Raw genomic sequence first — 23,041 nt, 5'->3', positions numbered from 1 at the left:
TACACATGATACCCAAAACCCCAGAAAATAATTTAAAGTTATCTTGTTAAGAGCTCCACATGGTTTTCCCTCAAATTACTTGGAAACATATTGTAAAAAAATATAATTCAAATATTTCCTAAAATAAAATATAATTTTTAAGTGCTAAAAGAAACTGGCAAGCTGGTACTGAATATTAATATGTGCTTGCCTGCTTAAAAATGAGACCTTGCCTCAAGAACTTAATCTCACACCTGCATAATTATACCACTCAGCTGAAAAAAAGGAATCCATTTCCTGTGAGATATCACAAGTGGAGGTGCATCAGGCTGGCATAAATTAATGTGGATGCCTCATATGTGGTAAGAAAATGATTACTTCTACCCCAAACACTGTATTCAGATTAAAACCAGAAAACAGCTGAAGGGAAACTTTCCCAGCAGTGGCAGTGGACTGCTGTAAAGTGACTTGTAAAATTTAAAGAATAACTTGTAAATCCTCAGATCCTAATTGCTTCTGCTAAGCACTGATATATATATATATATATATATATATATAAGAGTTTTGGTTTAGTTTGTTATTTGGAGTCTACAATTTTCTTGAAACTACAGCCCAAAGCTTTCACAAGAAATTTGTTATACAGGTAAGAAAAATCTGTTGCAATAGCACTAATTCAGGCATTAACAGAATGAAGCATGTAATAAAGTCACAGTTTAGCAAGTCAGGTTTAGACTCTGGAAGTGTTCCAGGCCGGGTTGGGTGGGGCTCTGAGCTACCTGGTCTAGTGGAAGGTGTCCCTGTCCATAACAGGGCAGTTGGAGCTGGATGACCTTAAAGGTCCCTTCTATCCTAAAGCATTCTCTACTATTCCATAAAGAAGCTGGTTTTTACTTGACTGCTAATGTCTGTAATTTACCATAGAACTCCTTGCAACATCTCTCCCAGTGCTGCATTTTATTCTTGTTGAAATAACACATTTTCTGAACAACTAAAAGGACTCTAGAATACTTGGGAAATGGCATAATATTAAAAGACATAGAATAACCCTTCTACCTCTCAAAGGCAATGAAATATGCCTTGATTTGGACATCTGAGTTAGGATTCTTGATTCTACTGTAAATAGCATAAATTTTTTACTAAAATTTGTTTCAAGCAGCTTCGCACTTCCATACTCTCAAATCTCATATGAACTTCCTTAGCAAGTTCACTTTGTCAGTCACAGGAGAGCAGGATGGGGAACCTGCCAAGAAAACACTGTGAAGATTTAAATTTAGGAAAAATATCCTTGCAATTCTGAAAATGTTAGAATCCCAAAGCATATGTGATTCAATGCACAAGTGACATTTTATGACAATAGCTTGAAATCAATTTTTAGTAATATTCTTGAAAATATTAAAAGTGACAATATATTTTTGTCAATGACAAAACTCAGTTGACTCCCCTGCTTGCAGGGCAAATCAGCTGGATACACATGCACAGTGTTTATAATAATCTCATGACTGACTGCCAGAAAACAAAAACTTCTGAATGATGTAACATCAGCCTTGAAGTCACTCAAGCCCATTTTAGGACTCTAAAAGCAGCTCATTAAAAAGAAAAAAAAAAGAAAAAGAAAAAAAAAGAAGAAAAGACAAAAAAAAAAGAGTTTGCAGTCAAGGCTAGTTCAGGTCAGGTAGAAAACATTAATTCTGGTCAGCAGCTATAGGAGTTCAGCTTCTACACAAGTGAAACCTCATGGCCTCCTGCACTGTCCAGGAGAGGGGCAGGAAGAGCCAGAGCAGGAAGCTCTTTGCAGGGCCAGCTGGCTCCAATCAAAAGGAATTGTTATACACTGAGGAGTGCTCAGGCTGCTCTATACAGGCCTTGGAAGAGAAGCTTTAACAGGAAGCTTTAGCTGCCTCACAACACTGCAGTGTTGTACAACTGCACAGAGATGTCACAGAAGATTTCCATCACCTTGTGTGCCTTTAACTCTGCTCCATTGGGAGCTTCCAGACCCATCTGCTCCTCAGCTATTCCCAACAGTTGCCTCATCTACTACCAGTAGCTCCCTGCTACGCAAGTCTTTGCTTCCTTTTTGTCCCAAGTCCTCCCCTCCACAAAAATTAGGGTAAAACTGACTCCACCTCTCAGGTGGCTCAGGTGGGAACTGCTCCCTAAGGGTGATCAGGAGCCATCCAGACTGGCAGGGAAGCGTGTGCAGGGCTGAGAGGGTGGCACAGGCAGTTTGGTTCATAACAGAACAGCCAAGAGCATCAGGGATGGAAGCAGAACCTCCAGACATTCTGGCTGTTAAGTTCTACCAGGCCCTCACTAAGCATACAGAGAATGTGCTTTTGAAATGTCTCTAATCCAGAAAAATTGAGATTATTTTTACGTTAACGGGATGGTGAGGGGAGAAGAAATACAACGATACTCTGCTGAAAGACCTACCATGCCAGGCAGTCAGATGACAGAGCTTCACTGTATAACAACTAAATTCTTTAAAGCACTGGGGAAAAAAATCCAGAATAACAAAAAAAAAAAAAACCAAAAAAAAACCACAAAAAAAACCAACACCCAACTGCAACAAAAAACCAAACAAACAAAAACAAACAAACAAACAAAAAAAACAACAACAGGAAACAGAAAATCCTCTGCCACCTGGCCATATTCTTAGATATTAATTAAAAGAATTAAAAGTCTGGATTGAACTTCAGAAAAACCCAGGCTGCTGTAAGAAATACTGAAATGAAAACCCACATTTGTTCTCTCAAAATGATTTTGAGACACAGAACCCAGGTCTTCCCATTATGTAAAAGCATGATCACACTTGAAGCATGCAGAAAGCTACATGTGATATAAGGTTCATTTTCTTTTTGTCAGAACTGTTTTGCAATCTCTGTGCATTTGGGCATGTAGGAAAAAGGTGGGGGAAAGCCTCCTGAAACAGAACAAGGAAGTTAGACACCAGACAGCACTCTAGATGAGATGAAATTCCAGACTTGGAAAATTCTGTTGAGTGGCAGAAAACAAAATCACCAGCTTTTAGCTCCTTTGGATGCCCTCTCCTTGCTTGCAAGTCCTTATCTCACAATAAGCTGTTATACTTAGAGTGACTTACAGTCATGCTGTAGAGCTTGACCTGCAGCAAAAGCCTAGAGTGACAAGAGCTATGAACAAGATCAAGTTTTCACAACACTGGCTAGTGGCAAACCTTAAGCAGGCTTATGAGCAGTGTGTTGGTTAAAATCACTCCACTGTGATTTTGGGCATAAAAATAATCACTTATCTAAAATGAAGCATTTTGCACAGTGACCTGATTCATGAACTATCACATTACCACAGTTCATTTAAGACCTACATCTAAAAGGCCTGGAAAATGTATTAAAAATTTAATGCTTTTATATTAGGAGACTGGAAATTTTCATTTCTCCCACTTGACAAGCAAATTCAGGATTAGAATCACTGATGTCTGCTAAATTTTCATATTTTTCATCTCCGGATATGTTTTATACAGCAAGTCCTTTGTACTAAAATACTTTTCACATAGGCGAGTTAAAAAACCCCAATAAAATCATCTTCAGCTAATAGATGCTATCAGATGGTAGTCTTGATGAACTTGTATCCAACTGCTGGGGTGTTTATCTTAAGGCAGGAAACTAACACTCAGCACCATGTGCAGTTTAGATGGAAGGCAGGACAAATCAGTGCAGAGCTCACTGCTGGCAATATTTTCCAACAATGTTAAAGTAGCGGATGTTTTCACCTAAAGTCTGGAATGTAGTGTCCCCAAACCTAATGACAGTGTCACATCTTTAACTGAGGATGTGCCAGACTATAAATCCTCTTTCTTTACACCAGTTTGCATAAAAACTAACTATGTGGATAACCTGTGATTTCTTAATCACAGTAATGGTTCTTTCTTCAGCTAAGCTAACAACTGACAAAAAAATCCAACCCCAGTTTATTAAAGTATGAAGCTACTTTTTATCTGTGGTATAGATTAATGAAAATGGGGAAGATCCATCTGTTATTGATTTTTAAGTGTTTATCTGGAATGAAAACATGTAAAAACATGTAGATTCCATGCAAATCTGAAGCAAACTGATGAAATGCCTGAGGAACATCCATCTGCCTCTGTATAGCTCCAGTGTATGTTCATCTTCTGCTGTGGCAAATAAAGCACTGAGCAAGACTGCAAACCAAAAATGCCCATGTCCATCTTTCACACACACAAGTTGCATAACATCTTCTATATCTGTAAAAACAACACTAGTTGTTGAAGTGCAAGCCTAAGTTCTGTTCTCAAAGTTTAAAGTTTTATTTCATAACATCAGAAAGGACATTTTTGGACAGCTTTGATATATGTCTGTCTGTTCTGAACCATTTATAAGCCTCCAGTTCAAAATGATAAACAACTGCTTGAGCAATTTAAGTTCTCATCCCTTAGGCTATAAAATATTTGAGGAACTCAAAGGATTTCAACTGAAGGACCATTCATAGCTTCATCAATTGAGCAAAACACCCTAATACAGAGCAACAAATAGATTTGATTTTATAAGCCCCTAAATAAACACAAACACGTTTCAGCCTCAGGTTTCCAGCAAGTGTCAGAAAACACCTTTGTAAGTAAGAGAGCTTACTTTGGCTGGAGGAGAGCTGTTGTGCTGGGCCTCTTTTGCTTGTCCCTTGTCTTCAGGTAAGGTTGGCATGGTGGGCAGCGTGAAGCACGTGGAGCTGCAAGGTTGACTAAGAGGATCATGCACTGCTGGCAGTATCTGTTTCAAGTTAGCCTGAAGGCATAAGCTCTGGGAGGCCTCGTGATCTGCAGGCTGGGTTAGATGCCAAAAATACAAATCAAATCCATTTAAAACTCTATGCTCAAAAACTGAGATCACTTTACAATAATAAACAGTATTAAGGTTTAAATTAAAAATGCTATCTTGTGTTTTATTAACTCAAGCTTTCAAGGTCAAGTATAACTTAGCAAACGCATTCAAAACAGACAACCTTCTGTTCTTGTTGCTATTTCCATCTCTTTCCTCCATTTTACAATTTTCATTTGTCACTATGATGTGACCAAACTGCCTTTTCTAAATATCTTCTAAGAAGTAAACAGCATCCTGTTATCATATCCTGGATATCACAGAACAGCAGAATAGTTCAGGTTGGAAGGGACCACAGGGGTCATCTTGTCCAACCTCCCTGTTCAAGCTGGGTCATCCCAGACCTCAGGGAACAGAACTGCATCCAGAAAGTTCTTGAAAGTTCTCCAGTGAGGGAGACTCCACAGGTTCTCTGGACAATCTTTTCCAGTGCACAATCACATGCACAGTGAAGAAGTTTTTCCTCACATGGACCTTCCTGTGCATCAATTTCTGCCCTTGCCTCTTGTCCTGTTGCTAAACACCACCGAGGAGAGTCTGGATCCATCCTCTGACACCTGCCTTCAGATACTGACAGATATTGCCAGGGTCCCTTCTCAGTCATCTATTCCATAATATGCCTTTTAGTGACTAATAGCCTTCATGCTACAGAGCATGATCTCAGAGGACCAAAACTTGAACCCTAGAGGGTGGCACTTCTCCTTTGAGCAAGGTGAATTGTGAAAAGACTTGGTGTACCTCTGCACAAGACAACAAGGTGCAAGACACTTCCAAAGCAAAACAGCAGAAATGCCCAAAGAAGGAAAAAAACCCACAAACTACCTATTAGCTGAGAAAACTCTCATTATTAGTATCAAGGGGAGGCAATGCATTCACAAGGGTAACATCAGCATGAAAGCCTGTACCAAAGTCTGAGGATCAGCAGTGCAAAGCACAAATCAGTCCTTAGAGTGGCAGGGGGTGGTTGCAATACTTACTGTGGCACCTGCCCAGGAATCAGGGAGCTGTCCTCATCAGTGTCCTCACGAATGCATCACTGCGCTCCCCGGCGGTGCCTGCAGGTCACACACACGCAGCTGAGGCCACCTGGTGCACACACTGTGTCTCCACTGGGAACTCCTCACTACTGCACTGGACATTAACCTGCTACACTTTTCCCTTCCATTTCAGGGGTGGGCAAAGAAATGTATTCAGGAACATGTTGGTTTTTTGAGGTTGCCAATTACATTTGTCAAAATACATCTGTTGCTTTAAAATAAAAGCAAAAAGAGGCAAAACCATTCACAAGAAACACTGACACAGTCTCAGTAGTGACAAGTGCCTCACCTCAGCTCTCACAGAAGAAAATCTGTGTTGTAAAACCTACAGAATGTGTGAAAACTCTAGACTACAGAAGCAGCTAAGACCCCTGCTTTTATTATGTTCATTTCACATTATGTTGGAAACTTAATTTTCTCTTTCACTAGACGAGGAATACAAGGCCCTCTCACATGATAGTGCAGAATGAATAGATTGTAAAAATGATCCTACACAAGTATTGGTGTGTTCAGGAAAAAATAATTATATCATTTCAGTTCCTCAATAACAGCTCTGAAAAATGTGACATCATTATGAAGACCAAGATACAAACTCTTTTTGAACAGTGGGCATAAGGATTTTTCGGAGCAGTGCATGCTGTAGGGACTGCATGTTTCAAGCTTTTATAGACATTTTTGTGCCTGTTTCAGGTGATTTTCTAACTTTACAAAAGTAAGTGGTAGTTCATGCTTGTATCACGATTTTACCCACCTCTGACTTCAAAGAGTAGTAGAGAAAATTTTCTATGAATTAAATCTTTTTAAATGGCTATTAAGGCAAAACAATTAAAGTCCCTATTAGGGTGGAAAAGACATATTTATGATTATGTATATTTTAATAAATCCACAGATTAGACAGATACTGAATGCCTGAGTGTTTCAATAATTAAGTTTTTTTGTATCAAACCCAGTCACCAACTATTAGCAACACAAGAAGCTGAGATGGAAACACGGTAGCTAAAAAAATTGACACAGACTTGCTTTTCATCTCTGTAACAAAATCCTGGCATTTTACACAATTTCTGAGTTTGTAAGAACCCAAATTCAAACTGGAAAAAAAAAAAAAGAGAAAAAAAAAATCTGGCTATTTGTCTAATCCCTCTTAGTGTTTGCCTTATGAATTTATTATGGTTCTGATACACTCAACCCAATGCTGGGCCTGAAAAATCAGGAATGTTTCAAGTCATGGCCAAAGCATGTTTGCAGTCCTACATGGAATTGTAGAAGCTATTGCAAAGTGGTTTATTCTCAGTCTTAGCTGAGTTCTTAGCACATACTAAACTTTAAAAAGTAATGTAGCTTATCTTGAAGCAAGAAAGAGCTATTAAGCACATCAAGTTTCAGTTCATTTTTCAGATCTAAAAAGAAAAAAAAACTTTGAAAGAAAAAGAAATAAATCAGCAGGCTTGTCTAAGAATAGAAAGGGACAAATCCCGAGCTGTGTTGTCCTAGAGATGCAGCACAGAAAGTACAGCCAAGGGAAAAAGGAGGGTAGAAAGATGAATTTATGCCACCTTAACAACCCCCAGATTTGGAGTGGACTGAGTTCAGGCTGTCTCTAACACAATTAGAGCCCTACTCTGATTTCCTTACAGAGATATCTCGCAAACAGGAATAAGCTTCAAATCTCTGTGCCGATCAGTAGGAAAATTTCTCCTTCTGACTTTCCATTTTTTCCTAGTACCACTCCAGAAAACCCCAGTGCTGAGGACTATATTGGAGCAGTGAAAGCTTACACATAATTATTCATATTCCTAGGCTTCTCAAATCAAACACCATCTCTGCACACCTTAACTGCATTGCTGCAGTCCACTACACTGCCAAAGTGAGGGGGACTGCATTTTGGTATTTCAGTATAAGCATGTAGTTCAATTAATAAACTATACGATTGAGAACTCTAAAATTATTAACTTTCAGTCTGAAAGCTTAATTTTAACCCGTGCAGTGTTCTTAAAGTCAGTAGCCCATATTTTTTAAAGACTATGATGTTAACCAGCACAAACATCATATACTGTAAATGCAAGTGGATACACCATGCTCTGCAATGAGTTCTGCCATTTTCTGATCAGTTACTGTCTTCTATACTGGTAGGAAAGGCAGAGGGTTAGAAAATATGAAAACCTAACTATTAGTGAATAAATGTTCTTCCATCACTGCTGAAATTACCTTATGAAAACAGCCCCACTGAGTGTCACATGGAGTCAAAATACATAGAAACAAGGGGCTTTGTGAGAACACTCTACAAGAATTAGAGAAGCTTATCTGCATCTCAGAAATGTAGATAGAGCATAAAGAAATGTCCTTGGAAAATTTATGTCACTGGAAGGTACATTTTTTCTTTTTCAGCAGAGCATTAGAGCAGAGTGCAGTCTTGGAGCTTACAGAAATTCACACCTCTATTTACAAATCTAGCTGACAGCCTGAGCTAGAATGTGCAGAGCTTGACTAGCCTGCTTCTAAGCCTGGTTCACCTGCCTGCTGAACAGCATTTGGAATCATGCTACCATTAGCTCTGCCAGCTTCGTCTCCTTTCCACAAGGATAAACATGCTTCAATCAAAGAAGAAAATTATGTTAATAATATGTGCAATTCAGTGAGGGACCAACTGAAACACGTGTAATTATTGGCCCTGAAGACACTGAAAAGAGATATTAAAAATGCACCTGCACTTTAAAAACAGTTAAGGTGCACGAACACATACTAGCATCCTAGGCACTGAGATGATTTCAAGATCCTCTTATTTCTATTTTTCTTTTTTTTCTCCATTGGTCAAGCTCTCTCTGGCCTGCCTCTATCTTATCAAAGGATGTAATTAGATTATTCTAGTGTTTTATCAAAGTAAATGATCTCCCCCAAAAACTCCATTCTTTCAGAAATGACAAAAGCTTCAAAATTACCTTTTAAAATTAAATACTTGTACAGATAACTCACATGTCACAGGCAGAGTGGATGTGGGTGAAGGTCTACAATTTCAGTATGCACGAGCCTTGTGCACCTACAAAATGAGTTAAACACAAGTTACCTATCCAAGTCACCAAATTCTGCTCATTCCCACACTAAGAGGAGACAATCTAAAGGAAAAAAATAAGAAAAAGAAATAACAGAGAGGATGGAGTGCTTTTAACATTTTGGTCTGTTATTATAAACTTACTTCTTAAAATAGTTAGGAAAAAAATTATACCCTGAGCTCAAATTTGTAGTCAGATACAGATCAGTGAATGCAGAGAACTTTCTTTTACCACTGTGTAGGCTTAGAGTACAATCTCCAGGAAATGGAGAGCTCTGGGAGCTCTATTCCATAAAAGGGAAAAGTATTTAGAGGCCCTTGGCTTTCAGTGTGTTCTCTCTGCAACTTATTTTACCATAGTAGAGAAAGTTAAGTATAATCAGTTAACTTCCCCTGGCTGAGTCACAGCTGAATCTGTGGCAGCAAAGGATCAGAGAAAGGTGCTTCACTCCATCCCCACTGATAGCTGGGCACCTGACCCCAAATCATCTGCCATGTGTCAGAAAGGGAACACAAAGGGCAGAAATAACCAGTTAAGAAAGCATTTTATTAATATTTCTTGACCTCATGCTGCCTGTGGTCAAGCCTCATTTGTCAATAACAGGAGCTGCTTGCTCACGATGCAGCAGCTGAATTCTGAGTGACTTTTTGCAACTTTTTTCTTTGTTGTCCTGTACAGTGGTTGTAAAAAGTTACCAAACTAAAAAGGTAACTTTTTCCACTCCATTTTGTATAGCTGTAAAAATATATAGAATTCACATAACATTTTGAATTAGGTTTTTCAGCTTTGAAGTACTCAAGACCCAGTAAACTTCCTTCAAACAAAGTCTGAGCAAAACAGGGCATTTTTCTTATGTTTGTACCAGAAACATGTTTTCAAAGACAAAGCATTAATATAGATTAAGGTACACAGTTTGTTGGCATATATTAACTATCCCCCTAAAACTTTAAAAACCCCAAATCACAACACAATTTAAAAAAAAACCACAAACCCCCTAAAAACAGATGCAGAATATCTTAATAGAAACACTTTGAAATTTTGCATTAGGACTCCAAGAACTTTGTAAAATAGGAACATTCACTGAGAAAAGGAAAAAGAATCCCAACTGAAGCTGACTCATGTACATTCTTGCCCTTTGTGACAAAAGGTCCTACATGGAAATTGGAAGACATTTTCTTTATTGTCTGCAACACAGGAAAAAAATTGACTAATAGTTTCCTATTGCATCTCATTTTTATGACTAAAGAGTGGTTTTCATGGTAAATACTTAAATTTGCAAGATATTAAGATCCTGCTTCAGCCAATTTACGAAACAACAGAGTCATAGTTCCAGGACAAAAATAAGACACCTCTGTGATAACCTTAATGAGTGAGTTCCACCCACACCAACATCCACACAATTGCTCAAGGTAAAACCTGGAACACAAAGTGGTGTTTCTGTTTTTAGGATACAGAACAATTCCACTGAGGCATGCAGTGTATGTGCAACCACTGTGTGAATCCAAAAGATCTGTTCTTATTCAGGGATTAATTCCTGACTATTGAGATTCCTGAGTGAATTCAATAATACTTTCTAACAATCAGAACACTTCCAGGTTGCAGCCTCAGAGACAAGGGTTAAATGTAAATAATTCTATCACAAAAAATATTTTAAAGGAAGAAATTAGAGAAAGCTGAAGGAAAACACAATTTCTAAAAAACTCCCCTCAAACTCAATGGTTACAGACTTCCCTGAAACTACGAGCTACACATGTAGGACTTGATTTACAGAGCAGTATGACAGGAAAGAATCTCCTTTTCTGCTTCCTGTTTTCCTCATAGTTCAGGAACACATAAAACTGGATGGTTTTCAATAAGCTGCTTGAATGAGAGAAAGGAAAAGTTAGGTCAGGCAGAAAGTGAAATGTTTTGATGCATGTCCAGCCTGACATGCATCCTGGGAGAATATCTCCATGAATGGGTAGTTATGACATTGTTGAGACTGAAAACCAAAAAGTTCGGGGGTGAAAGGTGATGCTGTTCCATTATCAATAAGGCCAACCCCTACAACAAGGCATTTGGTTTGGTTATGATCAAAAATTTACATCACAGTTTAAGGAAATCTAAAACTAATTCCAAAAGAGTTTAGTGAAACTTATTCTGGGAGTTCTGCACTTCACTCCCAGAGGATCCATTGTGGTCCCAGCTTTAGCTTTTCCTTGATACAGTAAGAGAAAAAGCAATTGGACCAATTTCACTCACAGACAATATTTTAACATAGCTAAATGGAAATTTAAGACTTACTAAAAGATCATAACTGTGTTCAAAAATAGCACTTTTCATCCTGTAAAATGTCAGCTTCATTTGTTTTAGCAATGTTTTTACAGTTTGTTTTGTTAGCAGTCAGTGTTTAGATTTATTTCTCTTGCAGCAAAGCATCTAAAGGAGTGGCTTATAACAACTTTTTCTGTCTTGCAAGAATTTTAGGCTGAATGTTATGCTGCAGACAATCAGCAAACAGATGAAGAATGTACGTATTTTAGAAACAATGAGGAGCAGTATTTCACTAGCTTTTTAAACTAGTAGACCCAGATTTTCAAAAAAAGGTATTTCTTTTAAGGAAAGCCTAGTTTAGACAGCCTGAAAATTTCCCAATTCCAATTTTTTTTTTTTTTAGGGGCAAGTAGGAGTCAATGTCGCATGAATCAAACTTTTATAAATTACTCTGGTTTGGATGCAGTTTTTTTTTTTATTTTCAAGGTTCTTTTATCTAGCAAAAAAAAAAAAAAGAATACACAGAAATGAGGTTATAAGCAGCACAACCTCTCTGTGAAAACAAATGGTTTTAAGAATTGCATACAAGTTCAGGAAAACCTATTTTTTTGTTCACTTGTAGTTTTTATTCATTCTGGGGCGTTACTTTGAACAAATATCCTTGAGACAGAACTCCAAAATGGTAATTTTATCTGGTAAAGACTGCACCTAAAATACTGGACTCAGCTCTCTTATAAGAATGATATCTTACTGACCTAATTTTTTTTTTTTTCCCATCAGTGAGCTTTCAGCCGGAAAAGCAAGAAGACAACAAAAAGCACTGCTCAGGCAGGTGACCTCTAGGAAACCAGTTAGTGTGAACTTTGGCATACTTTAAAATAAAATTTTATATATATATGTAGTGAAAAAGATGGTACATGTGATATTAAGGAAGAATGAATCTCTGGTTTATTCAGTATTAATGCATAAGTTAAAGAATTCAGCCAACAGGAGCAAATCTGATGATCAGAAGACAGATTTCAAGGCATAGTTGCTATATTTCTTAACTTGCAGATTATTTTTTATAGACTTTAAGGAAATGCAATTTAAACGAAGAATGTGAATATAGAGTGGGAGGATATTTAGAATGGAGAATAAGGATTTCTAAGCATAAGAAACAGCATATAAGAAAGTGTGAAGATAAGAGTGGGAGAACAGTACACTTGGTGTCATACAGGAGGGCAGTTCAAAACACACCCAGAGCTAGGAAGTACCTGGAAAAAAGTCTATTACAACATAAAGGCAGTGAAGTTAAAACAGGATAGTTAAAAAAAAAAAAGTTGAAATTATATGTGAGTAAAATATGTTGCTCTCTTCCTCCTCCTAGACAACTTCCTATTTAGAAGTAGAATTGTTTAGGAGGCAGTGCCAGTCTTGTTGTGTGGTGCTGAGGGACCCCTCTGATGCAGGACCTGTGCACTGATAAATCTCCCAACAGAAACTGCACCACTCAGAATACCAGGAGATGATAATACCACCCAACGTGCTTTTGCCTAAATGAGCATCATGTACTCAGCCACACAGTCACGTGGGTTTCTTTCTTCTACTCCTTCTCACAGATTTGGAGAAACCTAGATATGTTTCTGCTGTCTGGACTGGATGTATTATATATCACATTCTAGTTACACATTTATTTTTGTCTAGGGTGTAGGCAGAGTTGGGAGATTGAGTCAATATTTTCTCAAATTGCCACTTGACTATATTCTTAGTAAATGTAAAAAGAGAGCAAATACATTTGTGTGGAGGGGAGACAGATAAGATTGGGGGGGAAAAATCAGTGTTTCTTGGTGTCAATTCATCCTTTTCAAAGAAAAACCTTAAGGTTTCTATATGAAGCAAAATGTTTGAAAGCAATTTCTACATAGAAACATTCTATAAATGATTCTGCTTTGTAGGGCAGCAGGATATCAACTTTGCATAATTTGGAAAAAACTACTAACAGCCTGACTTAGAAACATAAATATGTTGAAGACAATTAGAACAGAACACTATTGCTTAGTGACCCAAGAGTCTTGTTGCTACTCAAGCAAAAAATTTTCCAAATGAAGAAATCAAACTAAATTCTTTCTTTCCCAATCACAAAGGGTATCCCCAGAGGGCAAACTTTGTTGAACAAACCAATAATAAATAGCTTTCTTTGCGATCTAGAATTCAACTGTGGGCTTTCAAGCAGGGAGATTATACTTGGCTTTCCATCTTGCATAGATAAATGGCAAAGCAGCACAACACGTGTTTTATTCCCATTTTATCCTACCTGGACACAATCAGATTGATATTTGCTTACTTTAGTGATACATGGACACCTATTTTTGCATTACAAAAACGAACAGGCCAAAAGTGCACGATGAAGGTGTTTCACTTCCTTTTTGTGAGAAAAGAGTTATGGATCCTAGTCCACAGAATGTTTTCTCAAAAATTGCTGCACACTAGAACAGGAATATCTTCACTATCAACTTCTTCAAATAAGCTGCCATTGTGTGGATTTTGACTGCTTACTTTTTTTCTACAGACCTGGTAGTTCATTCATCCAGGCTGCAATGTCCAAACCTGGATCCAGGGATGCTGTATATTAGGTCACAAGAATTGTTTCTTTTGCTAGGAACAGTCCAATTTTATTCCTAGAGTACACACATGAAACCTGTAGGTCTAGCTGTCTGTGAAAAAGCAAAGCTCATATCACCTCTTCCTTCCTGCCTGCATACAATATAGAAGTGTGGAAAAGCAGCAATATTTTGTAATGCCATATCTTAAGCTTTTTTCCTAGAAACAATTTTGAGGGCAGCAGCAGCACTAATTTCTCTTGTCAATATCTAGCTCTAAAACCAGGTGTAACAGCAGAAGCAACAACAAAACCACCACCACCAATAGTAATAGATTAATAATGCAAAGGATGATTGTTCAATTTTAGTTTTCTCCAAAGAGGTGGGGTGAGGGAGGAAGTCCTCAGTGCTGCAATTAGGTGTGATGTCAAATCAAAATTGGAGCCAAAAGCTCTTTTCTTCTCAAAAGATCTATTAATGCAATATAAGATTCTGCAAACACACTTTGTAGAAGGTGTTTTGCCTGTATTGCTGAATCATTTACAGATTTCTGAGTGCTGTGTTATTCCTTGCTACTGATTATGCTTCTGACAAGAACCCTTCAGATGTAGTCACACAGTGCTATTTTCACACTATGAAGTTCTTACAGTAAGCATGCCCAAACTGATGCAGTTTTTCCTTTAAATTTAATTTTTAGAAGGTGTGATAAGAGGCAGCATATTTACAGCACAATTCAACTTATGTACTATGTAAAGGCAGGTTTTCAGGAGCTTGGATGAAGCCTGATTTTGGTTGGTTTTTTTTGGTTTTGGTTGTTTTTTAACTGGTATTTGAAAGCTAAGACCCACAATCTTCAGAGGCAGAAAGATCACTTTGTTATTGATGCATTTAGCAAAGATATTCTATGTATATTTTACTGGCCAAGTTAGCAATGAATTGAATTGGAGGACTCTCCAATGAGGCACATGCTGAATCAGCAACAAATTCCTCAGAGTCCCTCTTTTGCTAATTGAAGCAGTTATTAATTTCAAGGTGAAACCAACACAGCATATTTGATTCAATAACTTGAGGGCTGCAAAGGTGTTGCATTAGACAGGAAAATGTAGTAATTAAGACAGAGGTGAAATAAATACTCCAAAATTCACACATCATACAGAAACAAGATGTTAGCACAGAGACTGTTCCATCAGGCATGCTCATGACATGGCTGTTCTTATATCTCACACTGTAAAATATTAATTTGCATTCTTTAAAAGGTTATTTTATAATACAGGCACAGCACTGAATTAAACTTCAGTCATAAATAACATCTGGTGAATTTTGTGAGATGAACCCTTTTGCAAGCAGCCTTTACATAGTACATAAATTTAATTGTGCTGTAAATATGCTGCCTCTTCCTATCACAACTTCTAAAAATTAAATTTAAATGGAAAAGTCCATCAGTTTGGGAATGCTTGCTCAAATAACTTCATAGTGTGAAAATCACACTGTGTCCAAACTCCCAGTGCAAACAAAGCTTTGAAATTAAAAGACTGAGGACAGCTGAGTTCTGACTGAAATTTTTAGTAGAGCAGAGCATCATATCACCATTACAACTGACTGACTGCACAGATGCTTTACCTGATTACTGAAAAGCAATGCTCTGTCTACTGTCTCTGGTTTGAAAACACCACTATCCCAAGGGGATACTCAATCTCAGGTAGCACCTGCAAGCCTCTCTCAGGTAATCTCTGGCTGCATATCTGACTTGAGAAGCGTCATGGTTCTCTCCTGCTCTTAGATCCCCAAATCAGCTACTTGGCCTGAACTATATGTGGCCAGAAGGAGATTTGCCAGTGGCTGCAATCAATAATCCACGGCCAAAATAATAGGGTAAATAATTTGTCCTTTTTTTTTATCCTTATTTGAAACATAGATGCAGTAGCTTCTGGAAAATTTAACCTGACCTCTTTATTTTAATGTGGGGGGAAAGGGAGAAAGCACACTGCTCCACCTCTTCAGAAAGAACAGATTTGCTGACTTGCAGAAAAGATTGTCTGAAAATGAAAGCAAGCAGTTGTTTGTGAGAAGAGAAGCAAGTCCCCATTTCCTGTGCTCTTGAAGTTCTGCACACCATCGGAATCCAAAATGAGGGACAAGGGATTATTGCCAGGACCTAAAAAAACCCAAACAAACCAGCCCAAACCAACTCCAGAGCCGCCTTTCCACTACATCATACAAAGTCTCTACCCACAGAATCTCAAGGCTGGGAGCACATGGTAATGCTAAACAGCAAAAATTTGCTAAAGGCAATTCAACCTTTTATTTTTCAGGTGTCCTAAAAAGTAAAGAAGTGAATGCTCTCTTACACCATCCACTTCAAAAGCACCTCAACCATTCTGTCTTCCAGGTATTAACACCAAGGACCTAAAGAGAATTTAACCATCTACTTGCAGTTTCCTCACTTTAAGGACACACTGATGTATTCTGCATATGCACCAGACTGAACTCAGCATTTCAAAATGTGAAACATCAAAGCTAACCTTTGATTATTTAAGTGAACACAGTACAGAATTTCTCTTACTTTTAAACTCTTCTCGGCAGGAAGAAAGTGAGGCCTATTTTGGCTGCTTGTTAAAATTCTAGATTCAGAATCTTTACAATTTGCCCTCTAATTGGGAAATTATCCTTATTGGCTTGCTTCTTCTAGAAAACATGGTAAGAAAAATAATTTCTCATTTTCTTTTAGAAGGCTACCAGGTACAACACTCTGAGAACACGTAGTTTGCTAACCTTATTTCTGCCATTTTCAATTATTGTTTTCCAAAATCTAGGACTAGGAAAGTTAATAACAAAAATCAAAATTATCAGGAAAAAAAGGAATTTTTATGCATTGACTGGCACATTCTGTACCAAAACCCCACACGTTTCTGGGTAATTAAACAGTTCAGAAAAAAGCTTTGAGGAAAACAACAGCTCTGCTCTTCTGGAATAGCACACGCCAAATGTAGCAAAATGTTCCTCATGTCCTTTGTCAAAATCTTTCCCTGATAAAATTATTTAGCCAACACCATTCCATTCCTGATTATATCCAGGAGCTGATCCAAAAAATAATGTACCAGCTTTATGCACAATCTCATCTCATCAACCTCTCAAAAAAACCCACACTCATTTGGTATGGTTTTATCAGTGTTGTGCACAGGGAGGCCTAGGAAAGAGATGAGCTTAAACCAGAGAGCTGCTTCTGCAAGGAAAGAATTCTACACTTTGGGGGCTGCATTTCATATACTAGTTTTGACATTTTTACCTCAAAACCTAAAATGGAAATAGGGGATGTGAGAAGAACATAAAAGGAGCAGAGTTTTATTCACATTCTGAGACCAAAAAACTTCAGAACATGCCATGGGTCAAGATTTGCCACAGAAATATCAGACCTACTGCAATTGTCGGGTCTTTTCAGGACGCTCCATATCTGCAGTAAGAGCAGTGAGTAAGGCGTGGAATTGCATTTCAGTCCTTCAGTTCACAACCAGCAAATGACTGAGTTTGTACAACACCTCTTGTTCTACTGCAGCTGCAGACAGTTTGGTGTCTCCTTGCTTTTCTCCAGGAGATAAAGTGGGAAAGGAGCAGCAATCACATCTTGATACTGAGTGAAACTGACCCAAATTCATGTTTCTTAGTCCTGCTCCATTGCACTTTATAAGCTATGCTAGAACTCAGTATTGCTTTTGTCATCACTCTACTAAGAAATTGTGATGTTGCTAATTTTACAGCTCTATATATGATGAGTCAAAATGGCATTCTGTATTTGCCTACTTATAAACAATTTGTATACAATAAGTATGTAGTCACGAACATTAAGATTTATTACCTTACCTCTCTTTTCTTTAGGTCAAATAAAGTAAACAAGGTTTCATTGAAGTAATGGGACCCATTATTTAAAGTTAAAAACACTGGTAGAGAATTGTGGAATGAAAAAGATTCAATGATTCTAATATATTATGAAATAAAAAATACAAAACTGGATAAATTATTTAGAAAGTCTCTTAAAAGAAGATACAGGAACTCATGGTAATTTCAACAACACCATAAGACTAACAAGATAAGACTAATCTTAATAGAAGAAATGCTGAAATACCAATGCATCAGGACATTTTTACCTCAAAACCTAAAATGGAAATAGGGGATGTGAGAAGAACATAAAAGGAGCAGAGTTTTATTCACATAAAATGCTGAAATACCAATGCATCAAAAGTTTTATTGTTAATCAAAGTTTTGGGGGTTTAGAGTGCCTCTGGACAACATTCTGGCAAATAGCAAGGGAAAAAAAAAAAAAAAAGCTGTGCATTATCTACCTGAGGTAATGGAAGGGAAATAAATAGCCTTAAAGAGACTGAGACAAATCACACAATGAAGGATGCTCATTCTTTCCAAACATCTCCTTCAATATTTTGATGTTGACCTTGAACTGCTTTGTTATTCTGTCCAAACAAAACAAACTCCTGATTTGAGAACTGATTGCTTCATAACTTTATTATCACTTAAGACTTTCATCCTAGTTCCTAACTTTTAGATAATAACTGTCCTAGATAAGAAATTAATGTAATATTTTATTACTAAATAGATCCAGATACAAGAAGGATAAATTAATACAGGACTGTCCAGCAGTCTAAACTTTGCTATTTCATTAAATTCTTTTACAGAAATCAACAAGCATGTTAATGCAGGCAACACGTATTTTTCAAGAAGAGATTTGACAAAATTTTCTATCAAGCATCTTAAGGAAACTGCTCCCATAGGACAAAAGAGAAATACCTCCTGTAACTGAAGGAAGAAGAACAGAAGTTGTACTGCGTGCTGCAGACATTACACTTCCACGGGTACTGAGGTGTTCAACATAGTCCTGAAGAATCAGCAAAAGTGAGTCTGTACTGATGATTAAAGATGAGATGGGAAAATCAGAGCTAAAGACAGCCAAGGTAGTTTAGGCAATATTGAGCACCTGAATAATAAAATGTCAGGTAAAAAAAGGCAAATCTATGCACAAGAGGAAAAAAAATATAAAAAACACACTTAAATAACAGCCCATCATTACATTTTACAAGTCGGGAAACGGCTCAGAGTAATTTTGAATAGTTCCCTGAAAATAGCATTCAGCAGCAGCCAAAAATGTCAAGAATTAATAGGAAAGAGTTCAGAGTAATTTTGAATAGTTCCCTGAAAATAGCATTCAGCAGCAGCCAAAAAGGCAAAAATGTCAAGAATTAATAGGAAAGTGCTAGAAACAGCATAGAATGAGACCAAATCTTTAAAATAGTTCTAGTCACATCTCAAAAAAAACCCCAAACAAAACAAGCACACACACCCCCAAAAAAGAATAACAACAAACCCTCAACAACATAAAAACGAATGGTTCATAGAAGAAAGACTGGTCAGTAATTGCAAATGGTTTCCATGCAAAAAAGGACACTTCTGGATAGAAACAGGTTAGAAAGTGATGAATAGACTGAAGAGGGTGGCCTATTAATTATTTGCTCTCAATTCCTCACAGTACATATGGATAAGGATGCCAAAAGCAGCTAGTAGGCAAGCGCTTGAGTAGAAAAGAAGTTTCTTAACAACAGCATATAAATAAATAATTGAATTTGTTACCACAGGAAGTTGAAAAATAATTGGAGCACATAAGTCAGTGCAAACAGAGGTCAGATACATGTAGAGGAGATGTACAGCAGTAATTCTATATAGCCCTGGACCTGGAAAGGCCTGAGCTGCAGATGGTTGAGTGTTAAAGAAGGGTTCAGCTTTTGGAGTAGCATGAACATGATCCCTATGGGGATGAGATTAATGGTTTGCAAGACCTGGATGTGCAGCCCTTATATTCACTGGTGGAAGTAGCTTCAATTTCTGAAAGAAGCTGATTGTGACAAAGTAAACAAAGGAAAAGTGCCTTTTTGTCCATCACATCTAACTGGCAATGCTGAAGAAATGGATGAAGAATAGACAGAACAACAGGCAGAAGAAAGCAATAGAAGAAAAGGACTTTTTCTTACATTTTTCTAGTTAATACAAACAGTACATGCTAAGACCACAGCCAGGACTAAGACTCAGGATGATACTGTGCTGGATTCCTAACAGCTTCCATGAAGTAAACATAACTCAGCCTGAAGAATGCCTGGCATCTCCCTGCTTTGTCACATTTTAGATTCTTGCAGATGAGCAATCATCAAATGTTTTTAAGGAGCTATTTGGGTGGCAGGTCACAGAAAGTGTTTTCAGTTCTTTAAGATGCATCATAGAGAAAGAATTGAATTTTGCAGGAGAAATTACGGTAAACCAGCACTTTCCAAACTTTGCAGTCTTAGGCAGGCACATTTGCTAACACACACACACATTAAAGGACATCCCCCATTTATTTCTTCTCTGTGAAGAAAATCCCATTTGTCTTCAATGCCTTTTAATAGAAGACACAAGTGCAAATCAATATAGAAACTTCCAGAAAATCAGAAGCTGATACTGGCATGAAGGTTTACACAGCTCTTAATTACAAAGTATTATTGGTATTCTCCATCTTTTTCCTATTTATTAGCACTGAATCCCAGAACAGCCCAGGTTGGAAGGGACCGTGAAATATTGACCTGCCCAACCCTTTGTGGGAAAGGGAGACTGGATGAGATTATTGAGCATTCTAACTGTGTCTTGAAAACCTCCAGCAATGGGGACACTACCACATCTCTGGGTAGGTTGTTCCAGTGAATGATTGTTCTCACTGCAAAAATGTATCTTTTTTATTTTTATTTGACACCTCTCCCTGTCACATGTAGTCAGCTGTACAATGCTGCCTACACTCCAGGTCCAAAAGCCTCACATGTAGCTGAGTCAGAAAAAACATGAAAATAATCTCAGCTCAAATCAATGGTACAAACTGGGGAAATGTCTTCAGGTGCTCTTGCACTCCCACTGCTTTTCTCTCAGAGAATATACAGCAGTAGGAATAAATTCATTTTCTGGGATAGCATCTTGAAATACCTCTTCTCTTCCTCTAATATTTCTCACTAGTTCAGCCAGTATAAACATCAGGTTTTAATAAGCAGAGAAGTGTAAAAACCAAAAATATAAGATTGGTCTAAGATACAATTGACAGCCTCCCCCCCTGAGATATTAAAATTTTGAAAAAGGCCACTTGACTTCACAACTCTAAAAGTTATTTCACACTCTAAGTATTATTTCCCTTGTGTACCAGTACACTCAATCTATAACAAATTCCACAATAAGGTTGCTTTAACAATGAAGAGATAATATATATAATTCTAAGTTTTCATTCACTATGTCAGATACTCTATCATAGCTGCACAAGATCAAAACAAACTACATTTAATTCTTGCCTAGAAAATTTTGTGAGAAACCTATTTTTTTCCACAAAACACAATAAAAACTTCCACTCACTACAGAAAGAGACAAACTTCCAATCAAAGCTTCCACTCTCTACTTTGAAGAGACAAACTGTACATTTTGTTTGCCTATAAACCTTCAGGTTTTCCCTGTGCTGTTTTGCTGCAACATGATTATGCCTTCAACCTTGGCAGGTCACACCTTGTCCTCCTTTTGTATGGCTTGCAGGACAGGACTAAGCAGGGAAAACTTCCTAATATCAAATCCTGGGAGTAGAGGTAAGTAAAGGAACATGACAAACAGTTCTTCCGACACCCAAAAGCCAAATTTTCACCTTAGCATCCCTCTTCCCCTTGAAGCTCTCAAGCTCAATTTTGTCTTAGGTATAGTGATTTGATAACCATTATGAAACTTTATCTAGTTTTCTTGTGTCTGTTTATCAATTCAGTTAAACTGAGCATCACCTTTGCACAAGTCCTATTATAGTTATTGGAGTGATATAAAGAAATCAAAACTTGATAAGCTAAGGAAGCAATTGTCTCACAGACAATGCAGATATCTGCTTTTACTTGTCAGTTGAAATTGCTGTTTTCATTCAAATATTCATCAGCTGGGATATGGCTGGGTACAGCTGCTAAATGCTGATCTAAGCTCTCTTTCAAATGTTCCTACCAACACCAGTAACACCAAAGATGATGTTCTCTGCAGGGAAGGATCAAGAGAAGAGCCTAGACACATTTCATTCTGTTCTTCTTCACCACTAGATTATTAATAATACCACTTGCCTTTAGCATATTGACAGGCATGAGAATATGTATAAAGGGAACCATCATGAGGCCTCACTTTAGCCTAAGGCCATTTGTCTCCTGAAGTTTTCTGTTAGTTTGGCTTGGTTGGTTTGGGGTTTTTTTTTCTTATTTTTGTATCAGTTTAAGTTCCTGTCCTAAAACCAAGAATTTAATTTTTGGCTCTCTAAATTGCATTCTGCAGAAACCTTTCGCTTCTTAGATGACCACAGAGAAGTCCAGGGAGACAAACTTTTATAGGTTAAAATTAACCTTTTTTACATTATTGCCTTTCTTGAAGTGACTGACTTCAGATTACCTTCCAAAACATCTTCTTGGGGCAGTGGAAGGAATAGTAAGCTAAAGAGAGACAGTTTCTATCCTTCTCTTAATTCTTAATTTTATTGGCTAAGAAATTAAATTCTTAAGAATTGAAATCTTAATTCTCTTTATTAATGTTCTCTTCTATCCAAATCCTAGGCTGCAGTAATTAGGAAATCATCATCCCAATATTTTTCCTCACAGATCAAAAGAAATGAGAGAATTAGAAAGCCAGAACTTAGAACCAGAATTTCTAGGTTTTCTAGAAACAGTTAATGTATGTTTCACTCATGTTTTTCACATCTTCCCTTCATTTCTTCTTTATACCCAACAACTGACTACAAACAAGTAAAAACTGCCAAGGAAGCTTAACAAACAAAATGCATAACCTATGCATATATGCTATATCTATGCAAAAAAAATTAATATATCTACATATAAATTAATACCAATGATACTGTTTGACCTCTGCAAAGAAGATGTTGAATTGTGTTGAACATGTTTCTAAGGCATGTAAGAAACATGTTCAACACAACTCATCCAAGACAAACTTTTCAAGTTGTCTTCCAAGACAAACTTTTTTGTTGCTGTGTTTCTTAGTTAGAAAAATGTTTATTTGAATTTCCATGGCACTTAAAGACAACCTACAAATTCATTTTCTAAATGCTCCCTCCAAGTGTTATGTTTTTAAACTTGTTGAAAACAAAAAAAGTATATTTTTACAGAACAAAGAGGACAAAGTTACTAATTGAACATGCCATTTATACAATTTTGTTAAAGGAAATGTTTCAAGTCAGAACT

The 23,041-nt window shown here is 37.3% G+C and overlaps 1 protein-coding gene across 10 annotated transcripts in view; it reads right to left on the bottom strand.

Moving 5' to 3' along the window:
* The window catches only part of IRAG1 (inositol 1,4,5-triphosphate receptor associated 1), a 96,154-nt gene that overhangs the window by 28,261 nt on the left and 44,852 nt on the right, over positions 1 to 23,041 (bottom strand). For 9 of the 10 annotated variants that reach the window (XR_005627249.1, XM_039707266.1, XM_039707269.1 and 6 more), the window contains 3 exons: positions 8,855 to 8,918; positions 5,825 to 5,902; positions 4,605 to 4,793 (listed from right to left, as the gene is read on the bottom strand). Coding sequence is in view for 9 of the 10 variants with exons in the window: in XM_039707266.1 (XP_039563200.1) it covers positions 4,605 to 4,673 (69 nt within the window). In the remaining variant the exon portion in view is untranslated. Of the gene's footprint in view, positions 1 to 4,604; positions 4,794 to 5,824; positions 5,903 to 8,854; positions 8,919 to 18,560; positions 18,586 to 23,041 lie in introns of those variants that run through there. The other variant, XM_039707271.1, reaches the window with a different exon arrangement.

Source organism: Passer montanus, unplaced genomic scaffold (assembly GCF_014805655.1).
Source record: "Passer montanus isolate IOZ18808 unplaced genomic scaffold, ASM1480565v1 scaffold2, whole genome shotgun sequence".
In the NCBI taxonomy this organism is placed as follows: domain Eukaryota; kingdom Metazoa; phylum Chordata; class Aves; order Passeriformes; family Passeridae; genus Passer; species Passer montanus.
The sequence above is the reverse complement of the archived record's forward strand: the minus strand, read 5'-3'. Positions and strand labels throughout refer to the sequence as shown.